Source organism: Aspergillus niger, assembly GCF_000002855.4.
Source record: "Aspergillus niger supercontig An11".
In the NCBI taxonomy this organism is placed as follows: domain Eukaryota; kingdom Fungi; phylum Ascomycota; class Eurotiomycetes; order Eurotiales; family Aspergillaceae; genus Aspergillus; species Aspergillus niger.
The window spans coordinates 1,597,976-1,611,216 of NT_166526.1; the positions used below are offsets into that span (position 1 = coordinate 1,597,976).

Genomic DNA, 13,241 nt, shown 5'->3' on the forward strand with positions numbered 1-13,241 from the left:
TAATTTATGTAGTGATATGAAAGATGTAAGGCACGCATGGCTAACTTCACTCTTAAATGTTCGGAATAATGACATATGTAGATGGTCGGACATAGAACACCGCGTATATGACATGCATCATGCAGCTCACTGATTTAGGACACATAACTGACAGCCATGTTTGTGCAGATCGAAACAAAGATATGCCTTGTAAATCTCACCGGGCTCGTAGAAGGAAAGTCCTTGCGAGTCGGCAATATGCTGTCAGCATCTGGACTCCGCGGAAGTTGACAGCTGCGACCTGACACACAGTACCAGAGTATATGCTTCGGATATTGCCGAAGGAAGATCCCCTAGTGCGTCCTGAATCAGAACGGAGCAGACTATGATCTACGGTTGTGATCATCACAGCGTGGATTGGTTTCACAATCACCGAGCTTATTCTGGTGGGAACAACGACATTCACCCCCACTGGCAAATCAAGAACAAAAACCCACACATTACTGTCAAGACACGGCATCCTTCCAAGTAATCGCATCAGTTACTTGTAACTGTGCACGTGAAACTGACGGGACAGTTTGTCGTGGTAAAGTCCCTTGCTTGGCTCTGGTTTACACAGCATATGTCCTATCAACAGCACGCACCCAACCTGTGTTACAGTAATGTCTTCCGCTCGACCACGACTACAACTCCGATAGACGAGTAGTTAATTGGCAGATGACGCCGGAAACAACCCACGGTCAATATAATTGTTGTCTTCGTAAAAGCCTCATCGGGAGGCTGTTCGTAGTGAAGTGAGGAAGCGTCAGTACCGATCTACTTCGTTCCCGCAGCCGAGCCCGATCGTGGGTACGATGGAAACTGTATCGGAGTTATGGAAATCTTGTCGCTTCAGCTTACCCACCATGCTTATACAAGTTCAGCGAAAAATAAGCATCTCTGACTCACGATCGGGATCTGCAAGTAATGGAATCGAGTCATTCTGGGTGTAGACCGATGGTACTCCTACGCCGTCTTACCCACATTCCACTGACTGCGCCCTTCTAGATATCACTGAGAGAAGGAGTTATCTTTGCTAAAATGGGGTCATAAGGTATCCGACGCGCGTGAATGGTACCTCATTGGACAAGTAATTAGGTTCCGTTTTGGGGGCCAACTGCGGTTTAATGTCGTGGCGCGCTAAGCAGTGGTCCCAGCCCAACCTGGTGGGTCAGCTGTAAGCAATAAGATACTAAACACGACCCCAGGAGACTTCGACTTATTCCGAAAGGAGAAAGCTTATTGCGAGCCGTTCTAAATGGTGTTGTGTAGTAGCTGAGATAATTTTGTCATTCTACCATATAGATCAATATTTAATTGCCAGTACCACCATGATTTCACACAGCCCAAATCCCCAAGAATTTTCTATATATCTATATCACACCTCCAGTCAGCTGCTGAATCGTCCCATGCGATAATTTTATCCAGCCAGTGCTTTCTTCTTCTCGCAGCAAAACTTGAAAAAAAAAAAAAAATAAAATAAAATAAAATCTTGTTCTTATGGCTTCCGGCACTTTCTGTTCTTTCCCCAAGGTCATCATTGTCGGGGCTGGGTTCTCCGGACTGGCAATGGCATGTCAATTAAAACGAGAGTTAAAGTGCGATGACTTTGTTATTTATGACCGAGATGCAGGTTTTGGTGGGACGTGGCTAGCAAACAAGTGTATTACTGATTATCCTCTCATCTTTTCCGGACGGACAACGCGGCCGCTGACCTGAGATTCTCAGACCCAGGATGTGGAGTTGATATCCCGGCCGCGTTCTACAGTCTCTCCTTTGCACCTAACCCAGACTTCTCAAACCTCTTTCCAAAGCGGGATGAGGTCCTACAATACATCAACAATGTGGTAATGGAGTACGACCTGTCCCGTCACCTGGTGGGAAATACGGAATGGATAGGGGCATCCTGGCAGGACAACGACAATACTTGGCTCGTTAGCCTGCGGAGCGTTACAACTGGCGAGGAGTATACACAACGTTGTAACATACTAATATCAGCGGTTGGCGCATTGACAAACCCTAATCCACTGAATGTTCCCGGCGTCGACCGCTTCCAGGGAGATATCATTCACACAGCCAGGTGGGATCAGAGCGTGTCTCTGCGGGACAAGAATGTAATAGTGCTTGGAAATGGGGGTAAGCTCCATTTTGCATCAGCATGGAAGATCAATGATTGACACCGTTTAGCCTCAGCAACACAATTAGTACCAGCTGTGGCAGAAGATGTTCGGTCAATTACCCAATTTATGAGGGTAAGTTCGCTATCACGATGCTCTTGTAGGGTGAATTTCTAATATATAATGATCGCATCCAGTCAAAACAATATTTTCTCCCAGGGGGAAATAATACCACTATCAGTCCAATTTGGCAGAATATCTTCCGCTACGTACCCGGTGTACTTCTTGCCGTCAGATTTTTGATCTTCTTATACCTCGAAACGTCCACCCCCCAATTCAACCTGACCAAGACCGGAGCGAAAATGCGAAGAGAAACCGCTGAAATAAGCGAGCGTTACGTCAAAGAAAATGCGCCAGGTGAGCCGAGTCCTGAATACTGTCTGAGCTACTCTGACCTCAGCTCGCAGAGAAGTACTGGCCACTCTTACTGGCCGACTATCAAGTCGGATGCAAGGTAGGTACCGTCAATCAGCATTCATCTGAAACATCCAGGCTGATGAACTCCTATTGCAGCGACGGGTATTCGATCACGATGGCTACATTTCAACATTAAACCGTGATAATGTCCGCCTTACCGACGATGAAGTCATCGCTCTTAACGAACGATCAGTCTCAACAAAATCAGGAGCAACATACCCTGCCGATGTAGTTGTATTAGCCAACGGGTTCTCTCTGACCCAATATGACACCGAGCTGTGCGGTCGCCGTGGACGCAGTCGACAAGAATCCTGGAAAGGAGCCGGGTACATCAAAGCTTACGAGAGTATCGGCATGTCTGAATTTCCTAACTTCTTCTACATTCTGGGTCCCAATTCCGGTCGCGGGCATACATCTGCAGTATTCTCCATTGAGAAGTAAGTGGTTCCTTCAAGCCAATGATTTGACCTATTACGAAGAGCTAAAAACTTGCTAAACGTGAAACAGCTACATAGATCTCATTATCCGGGTTATCAAACCGATAATAGCCGGATCAGCTGTCTCAGTGGAACCTGATATGTTGAGCGAAAAGGCATACAACGAGAGGCTGCAGGCCGCGCTGAGGAACACAGTGTTTAACAACACATGCCGCAGTGTAAGGGACTCCTGCCCCGTTAGTTTAGCCGACTGATATCAGTTGGTGTTGATGACGCTACTCTCCCTTTTGGTATTAGGAAAAATAATTATCAGTTGACCATGACCTATGCAGTGGTTTATAGACCCCCAAACCGGATATAACTGGATGATATACCCTTGGAGCTCCTTCTACATGTGGTGGACCACGCATGTTGCAGGCCTAGAAGGGTGGGTCTACGAGGTGAGTTTGCCGATCTTATCGGAGTTAAAGCATATTGGTGTCTAACACAATGCATGCATAGTATCCCCAGACGAAACAGATGCCACCGAGGCCGGCTTTCGCTCTCTTTATGCGCACGGTATTACCAACCTTTGTCGTTTGTCTGTTTTGGGGGGCGTGGACTTATACTAAAGATTTATGCGGTTTGTTTGTGGTGTGAAATGACGAGCGTTTAATGTAGATTCTTTGGGATCTGTTATAAACTTTGCTTTAGATGTAGGGTTAGACCTTTGTGAAGCGTTTAATGTTTGGGTTTTAGATTTAAATTCCCCGATGCCAACGTCGTCACTTAGTTATGATGAAAGCTAATATTCTACAAAAAAAGGCTGAAAGTGCTGTACCATGACCTAAAAGCCATGTGCTACCCTGGACTGCTTCTCTCAAGGGAGTCCAAGCTTACGACCGGTGGTTGGGACTCCTCTCTCTGAAAGTTCGCACTGGGAGCTCAATGTGCTTGTCCAGTCCGTGCCTGGGTGGCACGTTCTCTGACCTAACGGCACGAGCAGGATGGACAGCTTGTCTGCTTGGCGCATCATCGTTGCCATCTTCTTCATCTTCTTTATTTTTTTCATCTTTTTTATTTTCTTCATCTTCTTCATCTTCTTCATCTTCTTCATCTTCTTCATCTTCTTCATCTTCTTCATCTTCTTCATCTTCTTCATCTTCTTCATCTTCTTCATCTTCTTCATCTTCTTCATCTTCTTCATCTTCTTCATCTTCTTCATCTTCTTCATCTTCTTCATCTTCTTCATCTTCTTCATCTTCTTCATCTTCTTCATCTTCTTCATCTTCTTCATCTTCTTCATCTTCTTCATCTTCTTCATCTTCTTCATCTTCTTCATCTTCTTGGTTACAGTCGGTGCTCTCATTTTCTGCGGCCATATACGCAGCACCTTCATCTTCTGATCCAGGATCTGTATGAACAATGAGATCGTCCGCAGTAGCGGCGCCACTCAAAGCTTGCAGCCGGATCAAGTTCCACTGCATCTGTAGACTATCCATGGATGGGAGAGGATGAATGTCCGGATTAGCTGTCTTGAACACGACTTGATGCCCCGAGGAGATCATGTGTTCTGTCTCACAATCTCATAACTTTGCATTCTTAGGGCTTTGGCGGAGATTGTTCTCAATCATACGGGCCGGAAAGAGCGGCTGTTACTGACTATATTCAGTTGAAGGTAGCCAATAAAACTGAACAATGAGCTCTGTCTTCTTGGGGTTCATCTCGAATGGTTTAAGGGCAAATCGTGCATCGCCCCACAGGCTGTGAACGTGTGCAGCTAAGGCCAACAGGTTATCCGCAGTTTCAGTCGTGTCGGGGCCAACCACACAGTCTCTCCAGGCCTTCACCTTTTCTTTATCCCAGTAATCTTCCAGGGTGAGCCAGAACCTTTTCAGTTCCTGACTGTCTTCTCTGCCACCTAAGGAGTAAGGATAGATATGGGCAGCAAAGGAATCCACGCTCTTGGAAAAAGTTTAATTCGTTGACCGTTCCTAAAGTCGTCGGATCAACCCCCGGGTCCAACTGCTCTCCAACGATTTCCTGATTTCCCTTCGCCTTATCGTCTGCTCCATGAAAACCAAACGCTCTTTCTTGCAACCGAGTCTATAGGTTTCGATGCAGTTATTGCACCTCTAACCGCGACCGCCAGAGATGCACACCGCGAATGGCCGCACACCTGATTGCGAGGGAGCTCACGTCCAACTTAAATCACGAGGAAAGCCTCGCGGAGCTGGGCATGCTTACCCAACTGGTGAAATGACCTGTATCCAATGAAAAACACAGACCGCAAACCGGCTCTATTATCCAGCGGCGCTCGCGACCCGACAGGGACTACTGCTCTGTCTAGAAGAGGAGTCCTAGTAATACAGCCAGAGTACTCACGGACAGGCTAAGTGTAAGGACCCATATCCCTACAACCCTCGCGATAACCCATATCGCGAGGAATGCCCATACTGATATCAGTCCCGTCGCAAGGCTTGACTGCCTGCTTCAAGTAGATGTTCATTAAGAATGAGAGCATTATGCAATCAACGGAGTATGACCATAGTCTGGCTTCCCAAGGCCTCCAAGATTTCATTTTAAAAGTTAGAGAGGAGAAAGTAGAGGCAAGTGGCAAAAGTAGGATGGAAGTGCTTATATACTGGATTGGGAGTGGTGAATCTTAAAGACTGCTGTTGAATGAAGGGCGGTGCAGAAAGTTGGAAATTCATCTCTGATATTCACCTCTGTGAGTAGGGCTTATTGATCAACTGCACCAGGCCGAATTCTTCATGGTTTGACCTCATTCCTGTCCAAAGTATTCACAGCACACCGGGGAAGCCAAAGCACGCCGAAGCTAAGCTCTGGTCGCTAAGCAGACCTACAGTATGTTGCCTCTGGGAAACAAGAGAAAATCGGATTTCTGATTGATACTGCAGCATCCACTCCCTAGTGCTTACGCTTCACTTAGAAAGCGAGTTGGCCCTGGCTCCCACGCTAATCCCCCCAGCCCGCACTTGGGAGACATTCAGGGTTGCCCGAGTGGGGAATTGAGCGATGGCCGATGCGGAGATGGTCCGACCCGGCCAGACTTCCCCGGCCGGTTTTGTGCCATCGGCCCCTTGCGCGAACAATCGAAGATTTGGTAGACAGGGAATGCGGAAAACTTATCACAGTGAAAATATGAGATTAAAGTAGGACTCGAGAAATTCAAGATGGTAGTATTACTGATGCGGCACTCACTGGGCAACTTCTTCCCTTGTCGGCCCACCCTCCACTGCTCTCCCCGGCTCTCCACGGCATCCCATTTGTTCCTGAGCCCGAACCCTAGCTTGAGCCAAGATGTAACCAATCTATGCCACTCCAGTCTACTAGTCAATCTGTCTTCTTACCCCTCCTTTGCTGCAGATCAATACCCTCGCCGACCATTTGCCGTCCTCGAGGCGTTAGCTTAATTATTCTTGCCTTGAAATTAGCCGATCCATTCTCTGCCTTTTCCCGCATAGCGTAAGACATAATTTACACTTTTTCTGTTGCCTGATCCCGGTTGCCGTGGTGCCATAAGATCGTCTTCTTTCCTCTTTCGTCACGGACGTATCCCCGTCTATGCGTTCCACACTGCTGCTCCACTGACTAAGTATTTGCTTCGGTGTGTTACTGCTCAGCTTGCGCTCACCAGGCCGACTCCGATCTGAGCTACCTATTCATGGTATATAGGCTTCGATGACCCCTTATTGAGCAGAAAATTCAATTCTTGCTTTCCCAGAGCAAAACGCGTTTTCCATTCTAGCTGTACGCCATGCGCCACAGCATCGGATTGGCAGCGGCCCTACTGGCACCAACCCTACCTGTAGCGTTGGGTCAATATATTCGAGACTTAAGCACCGAGAAATGGACTCTCAGTAGTCGAGCCTTGAATCGGACAGTACCTGCTCAATTTCCATCGCAGGTTCACTTAGATCTACTAAGGGCCGGAGTGATTGGTGAGTACTATTTGGAAGTCAAGTCCTGTGAGTATACAACCGCTAACAGCCTCAATAGATGATCCGTAAGTGACTTCATCTGCCATGGATGAGAATTGAATCGCACTAAATATTGCTGGAGATACCATGGTTTGAACGATTTCAATCTTCGCTGGATCGCTGCTGCCAACTGGACTTATACCAGTCAACCCATCAAAGGCCTGTGAGTCGCTGTGAAGTTTGTGCAATGTCGTTCGACAATACTAAGAACCAATAGCCTGGACAATTACGACTCAACTTGGCTCGTGTTTGACGGACTGGACACTTTCGCAACAATCTCATTCTGTGGGCAGCAAATCGCATCCACGGACAATCAGTTTCGCCAGTATGCGTTCGATGTATCCACCGCACTAGGGTCCTGCAAAGGAGATCCTGTTCTGAGCATCAACTTTGGAAGCGCACCGAATATTGTTGATGCTATCGCACAGGACTCTAATTCGCAAAGTAAGTTTCAGAGGTGGGGGACTGCCGAAGTTGTTACATGCTAATTGTATATAGAATGGCCCGATGACGTCCAACTCACCTACGAGTACCCAAATCGGTGGTTTATGCGCAAAGAACAATCGGACTTCGGATGGGATTGGGGTCCAGCATTTGCCCCTGCAGGTCCATGGAAGCCTGCATATATTGTTCAGCTAGACAAGAAAGAAAGTGTCTATGTCCTGAACACGGATTTGGATATATACCGAAAGGGCCAAATTAACTACCTTCCGCCAGACCAGAGCCAACCTTGGGTCGTCAACGCTAGCATTGACATTTTGGGTCCACTACCTACCAAACCAACCATGTCGATTGAAGTGCGCGATACTCATTCTGGCACGATTCTTACTTCGCGGACTCTGAACAATGTCAGTGTGGCTGGTAATGCCATAACTGGTGTCACCGTTCTCGACGGGCTGACCCCGAAACTGTGGTGGCCGCAAGGCCTCGGTGATCAGAACCTCTACAATGTTTCTATCACTGTCCAAAGTAGAGGAAACCAGACCGTGGCCAGTGTGAACAAACGGACGGGCTTCCGCACCATTTTTCTCAACCAGCGCAACATTACTGAAGCACAGCGTGCGCAAGGAATCGCCCCTGGAGCAAACTGGCACTTTGAAGTCAACGGTCATGAGTTCTACGCAAAAGGATCGAACCTTATCCCACCAGACAGTTTCTGGACCCGTGTTACAGAAGAGAAGATGTCACGGCTATTCGATGCAGTGGTCGTTGGAAACCAGAATATGCTCCGTGTCTGGTCCTCCGGCGCGTACCTGCATGACTACATCTATGATCTGGCCGATGAAAAGGGCATTCTCTTATGGAGCGAGTTCGAGTTCAGTGACGCTTTATATCCCTCCGACGACGCTTTCCTCGAGAACGTTGCTGCTGAGATAGTATACAATGTTCGACGAGTGAACCACCATCCCTCCTTGGCTCTATGGGCTGGCGGAAATGAAATCGAATCCTTGATGCTCCCACGTGTCAAAGATGCAGCCCCATCTTCATATTCCTACTATGTGGGCGAGTATGAGAAGATGTACATTAGCCTCTTCTTGCCTCTGGTCTACGAGAACACGCGTTCCATCTCATACTCCCCCAGCAGCACAACCGAAGGCTACCTGTACATTGACCTTTCTGCCCCTGTCCCAATGGCTGAACGTTACGACAACACTACCTCCGGCTCATACTACGGCGATACAGACCACTACGACTACGACACTAGCGTGGCGTTTGACTACGGTTCCTATCCGGTAGGCCGCTTTGCCAACGAATTCGGCTTCCACAGCATGCCCAGCCTCCAGACATGGCAACAAGCTGTCGACACTGAGGATCTTTACTTCAACAGCAGCGTCGTCATGCTGCGCAACCACCACGATCCCGCAGGTGGTCTCATGACGGACAACTACGCGAACTCGGCCACTGGCATGGGCGAAATGACCATGGGCGTGGTAAGCTACTATCCGATACCGAGTAAATCCGACCACATCTCCAACTTCAGCGCCTGGTGCCATGCCACCCAGCTCTTTCAGGCAGACATGTACAAAAGTCAGATCCAGTTCTACCGTCGTGGAAGTGGCATGCCCGAGCGCCAGCTTGGCTCCTTGTATTGGCAGCTCGAAGATATCTGGCAAGCGCCATCATGGGCAGGCATTGAGTACGGTGGTAGATGGAAGGTCCTTCACCACGTTATGAGAGATATCTATCAGCCTGTTATTGTTTCACCTTTTTGGAACTATACTACCGGCTCGTTGGATGTCTATGTTACTTCCGATCTGTGGAGCCCTGCAGCAGGTACTGTCGACTTGACCTGGTTGGACCTGTCCGGCCGCCCTATTGCGGGTAACGCGGGCACGCCAAAATCTGTTCCCTTTACCGTGGGAGGTCTCAACAGCACTCGCATCTATGGGACGAATGTTTCTTCTCTGGGCTTGCCGGATACTAAAGATGCTGTTCTGATCCTCTCGCTCTCGGCTCACGGCCGTCTTCCGAACTCAGACCGGACCACCAACTTGACTCATGAGAATTACGCTACGCTTTCTTGGCCCAAGGATTTGAAGATTGTTGACCCGGGACTTAAGATAGGACACAGCTCAAAGAAGACAACCGTTACGGTGGAAGCTACATCCGGTGTTTCATTGTACACCTGGCTCGACTACCCAGAGGGTGTGGTGGGATACTTTGAAGAGAATGCCTTCGTCTTAGCACCAGGCGAGAAGAAAGAGATTAGTTTTACTGTTCTAGAGGACACTACTGACGGGGCTTGGGTCCGTAACATCACCGTCCAGAGTCTCTGGGACCAAAAGGTTCGCGGTTGATCATCAATAGCATTCACATAGCCACAATAGCAAGCATGTACATGTCATTTCACCACTTATATCGAACACTTCCCATCCACAATACACACCATATTCCAAACATGGGGAAGATAATCCATTCTATATCATGCTAATATCATTAATGTGGTCGAACAGCAGAGCTCGTAGGTTGACACTTGGTTTAGCGTGCTTCGGCTTCGTTGGTATGCATGCGGTGGATCTCTCGTACAAGAACGAAGCCATAGCATTAATATCAGACGTAAATCTTCAAACATTTTCTACGGTCTTCGAGAAATACCACGAGTTATCATTGATACGGTGTGGTGTGGTTCCCTATTGGAGTTAGCCTGTATTGAGGAGCGGCGATGCTGATAGGCCCGGAGATTCCATTCACCTGACGTTGAGGTATAACACGAGGATGACGGAAAACTTTTGGCCAACATTGTTCCTTCCACTTTCGTCCCCAGTCTCCGCCTCACTTCCATCTGCTTCCATCCTTCATCTCTTCGGATCTGTCCCCTATCCCTGACCACGGTTAGTGCGGGGAACGAGATGAGCGCCGTTGTCTCATCACCAAGGCTGGCGAACCCCTGCAGACTGAACTGTTGATGCCCAGACTGCGTACAGTGATGCACATCCGAACTCGATATCGGGAATATCATGGCAACCGATACACTTGACTTGTCGCCTCTACTGCCAGGTAATGGGAAGTTGTACATGAATCCTGTACTCATTTCATTGCAGTCGATGGGGTTGGTCCACTCTTCGCATTTTTAGAGCTTTGGGTGTTGAAAGATGGTCAATCAGATCTAAGGAAGCCATGAATCATGGCCCTTAGACTGATAAACGAAGTAAAGAACTGATTGCCGTTTCAGGATGTTCTTCTAGGTACTACAGCCGATAAAACTGTCCATTAACGATTAAATGAACACAGAAAAGAGAATCAAGCCAAGGATATGAGAAAGGGATAATCTATCCAATTAGGATCGAGAGACAAGCCCGGCGCATATTAACAAAGGCAAACAAGAAGTTCGCAATGAATTTGCATATCCCATACTCGGCACATACTCAGCACATACTCAGCACATACTCAGCACAAAGCAAACCGTTGCAACCACTGGTTCCAGTACAATTCTGGCCATGGCTTAAAAGATCCCAAGCATAAGAAACAGGATTGGTTGGAATATACCGCCGCTCTTAGCAGAAAGGAGTGCGCAGATGTGATGAATATGGATAATTATCTGTCAGAACAGATGTTACGCTTTACAAGCGCCACAAAATTACACTTACCCCTTAAGGCCAAGACATGGCTAATGTGTAAATGATGTTCTGGTAGCTTTCAGCTTATTCTGGTCGCCGAAACAAGATCAAATCTTGTAAGGCCTCGACAATTATAGCCCCGAGCTTAATCAAACCGCCGGCGAATCTGTTGACATTGGCTGCACATGTCCATAGTCTGTGGGAAGATGCAAGATTCACGCTCAAATTAGTGAGGATGAACCCAGGGAGGACAGAGTTAATCGTTCAGTTCTAATGTCTACTCTCTAATAAATAGTATAAGTGTGTTCGACTTTCCTGCGCCAATACTAAAAAAAACATGTGTAAAAGCCCAAAGAACGCAAAGATATTAGACTGCGAGACAGAGAAACAATTTTCTCAATACATCAGATTGTGTTCAAGACAGTTAATCCGAAAACACATCTTCTCACGTCTAAGAAATTATTGCTGATGCAATGGAACTTGGTTCGAATGCAACCTTTCAACATAGCAGCCGACCTTCCTTGAAGATAGCGTTCCTATCCAATTTCTGGCCTAGGAGATAGCAGTTCTGCCTATGAGGCCGCGGGAAACAATTTCCAGGAGGACCGGGTTACAATTAAAATAAACACGATCTTAATAATTATAGTTCAAGGCAACCCGTCCGTTCATCTCGTGACGGTACACCGAAGATCGTGCCACGCGGCCACAGGCGTGGGTAGCACCCCGGCGAAACGTCAATGCGTACTTCCGGAGAAAGGAAGTTGAAACAATAGTTGGTTATCGTTTCCATTCGCTCTGATGGTCAGTGACAGGGATAGAGGCCGATGGGTTATGCTACGCGGTTGAATCAAATCACCTCAAAGTGGGAAGGCTATTGTTTCCAGGTGAGAAAGGAACACATCGCAACTAGGAAAGGTTGAATCTAGCAAGAAGCTTGTTAGGGTTGATGATACTTGTGTCATATCATTAGCATCTTTATAAGTAATGTTACGGCCGAGGTTTCGAGAGCGAATTTATACTTTTTCTGTGGCTTCCTGTTGACCGCGATCGACCTAATTTTGAGCTTAATCCATACTACTTAAAAGAGCAAAAGACGCATTATCTGAATTTAATTCGACACTTTTTTTTTTTTTTATAATGACCCGATTCAATTCCGCTATCGAAGATGCTAGCTATGCAGGTGCCGCGCCGTTCGGGCAAGAATAGTGTCCTGGACATCATCCAATACGTATATAGTAGCTAGGCATATATGCATTAACCAGCCCAAAATGTACCATCGTAGAAAAGGCCAGTAACGTAGCGAGGTAGATAGGCCCTAAACATGAGATATTCCAAAGAGGTGTCGCAACTGATATGGCAGTTGCCTGCACGCCTGTATCCTCTGTCTTTGGTCCCCACCACTTGTCACTTCCCACCCGTAAGTTCCTGCAAATTTGATCTGCGTGGCCTTCCCAATGGCTCAAGTGAGGTGCAGTCAGTATACTTGTGTGTTGTCTTCAGCGTCTCTCCTTACGTCCTGTAGGCCTACATGTCCCTATTATATGTCGGGGTCAGTGGATGAAGTTAACCTGTATGGTCTTCTTCCCGATGCAGCACATATGCAGCATGAAATAGCAGCACTGTAATAACTTCCGGTCGAGTATGTGGAATTCAGGCGGAATCCTTTGCGTGAGGTCCGAACATCCGCGTGGCGATCCCTCAACTATCAAATCAAAAGAGTAAGTCTTTATGTACCAGGTGCCTATGCGCTCGGCCTCGAGATTATATCAACATAATACGCTGTGTTTCTACTATACACTCTCTTTTCTTGGTACACAAATTGCTTCATGTACGCTTTTACCTTCTCATGGGCTTGTTGGTATATTATCAGAAACATTATTGCATACGGTGGCCCGATTTATTCGCTCTACACATTGAAAGACCACACCCCTGGAGGCAAGGTAACCTGCCCCGTAGTCTTTCCCCTAGCTTGAAATAGGAGAGAACTATGACGATCTGAAATGATGCCGCGTTGAGTGAGAATAATAACATGGCTTGACTAGTGATCTGGGAAACAAATAATTCAGTCGATACACCGGAAAAGATTCTTTCGGCTTCTGCGTTGGGCACTTGCATATGACAACTGTACGCCAGCTGTTCACCCTCAACCCT

General features: G+C 47.3%; 7 protein-coding genes across 7 annotated transcripts; 4 read left to right on the forward strand and 3 right to left on the reverse strand.

Annotated features, from left to right (window-relative positions):
- Positions 1-196: 196 nt before the first annotated feature.
- Positions 197-886, reverse strand: An11g06500 (hypothetical protein; the record flags this gene model as incomplete). Its single annotated transcript, XM_059750335.1, has 3 exons — positions 197-450; positions 550-662; positions 792-886. 3 exons carry the CDS (start codon positions 884-886, stop codon positions 197-199), a joined length of 462 nt encoding a protein of 153 aa, XP_059606336.1.
- Positions 887-1,518: 632 nt separating this feature from the next.
- An11g06510 (uncharacterized protein) lies at positions 1,519-3,534 on the forward strand (the record flags this gene model as incomplete). Its single annotated transcript, XM_001394592.3, has 8 exons — positions 1,519-1,681; positions 1,747-2,154; positions 2,206-2,270; positions 2,333-2,552; positions 2,603-2,649; positions 2,709-3,049; positions 3,120-3,267; positions 3,382-3,534. The coding sequence occupies 8 exons, from the start codon at positions 1,519-1,521 to the stop codon at positions 3,532-3,534; spliced, it is 1,545 nt and encodes a 514-aa protein (XP_001394629.3).
- A 390-nt stretch (positions 3,535-3,924) lies between these two features.
- An11g06520 (uncharacterized protein) lies at positions 3,925-5,552 on the reverse strand (the record flags this gene model as incomplete). Its single annotated transcript, XM_059750336.1, has 4 exons — positions 3,925-4,601; positions 4,692-4,949; positions 5,276-5,374; positions 5,447-5,552. 4 exons carry the CDS (start codon positions 5,550-5,552, stop codon positions 3,925-3,927), a joined length of 1,140 nt encoding a protein of 379 aa, XP_059606337.1.
- Positions 5,553-5,655: 103 nt separating this feature from the next.
- On the forward strand, positions 5,656-5,941 carry An11g06530 (uncharacterized protein; the record flags this gene model as incomplete). The annotated part of the gene is made up of 2 exons (XM_059750337.1): positions 5,656-5,661; positions 5,768-5,941. 2 exons carry the CDS (start codon positions 5,656-5,658, stop codon positions 5,939-5,941), a joined length of 180 nt encoding a protein of 59 aa, XP_059606338.1.
- Positions 5,942-6,809: 868 nt separating this feature from the next.
- mndA (beta-mannosidase mndA-Aspergillus niger) lies at positions 6,810-9,830 on the forward strand (the record flags this gene model as incomplete). Its single annotated transcript, XM_059750338.1, has 4 exons — positions 6,810-6,997; positions 7,115-7,195; positions 7,250-7,476; positions 7,531-9,830. The coding sequence occupies 4 exons, from the start codon at positions 6,810-6,812 to the stop codon at positions 9,828-9,830; spliced, it is 2,796 nt and encodes a 931-aa protein (XP_059606339.1).
- Positions 9,831-10,108: 278 nt separating this feature from the next.
- On the reverse strand, positions 10,109-10,564 carry An11g06550 (hypothetical protein; the record flags this gene model as incomplete). The annotated part of the gene is made up of 1 exon (XM_059750339.1): positions 10,109-10,564. The coding sequence occupies one exon, from the start codon at positions 10,562-10,564 to the stop codon at positions 10,109-10,111; it is 456 nt and encodes a 151-aa protein (XP_059606340.1).
- Positions 10,565-11,563: 999 nt separating this feature from the next.
- An11g06560 (uncharacterized protein) lies at positions 11,564-13,063 on the forward strand (the record flags this gene model as incomplete). Its single annotated transcript, XM_059750340.1, has 6 exons — positions 11,564-11,622; positions 11,743-11,801; positions 11,903-11,974; positions 12,403-12,507; positions 12,591-12,711; positions 12,961-13,063. 6 exons carry the CDS (start codon positions 11,564-11,566, stop codon positions 13,061-13,063), a joined length of 519 nt encoding a protein of 172 aa, XP_059606341.1.
- Positions 13,064-13,241: the final 178 nt, after the last annotated feature.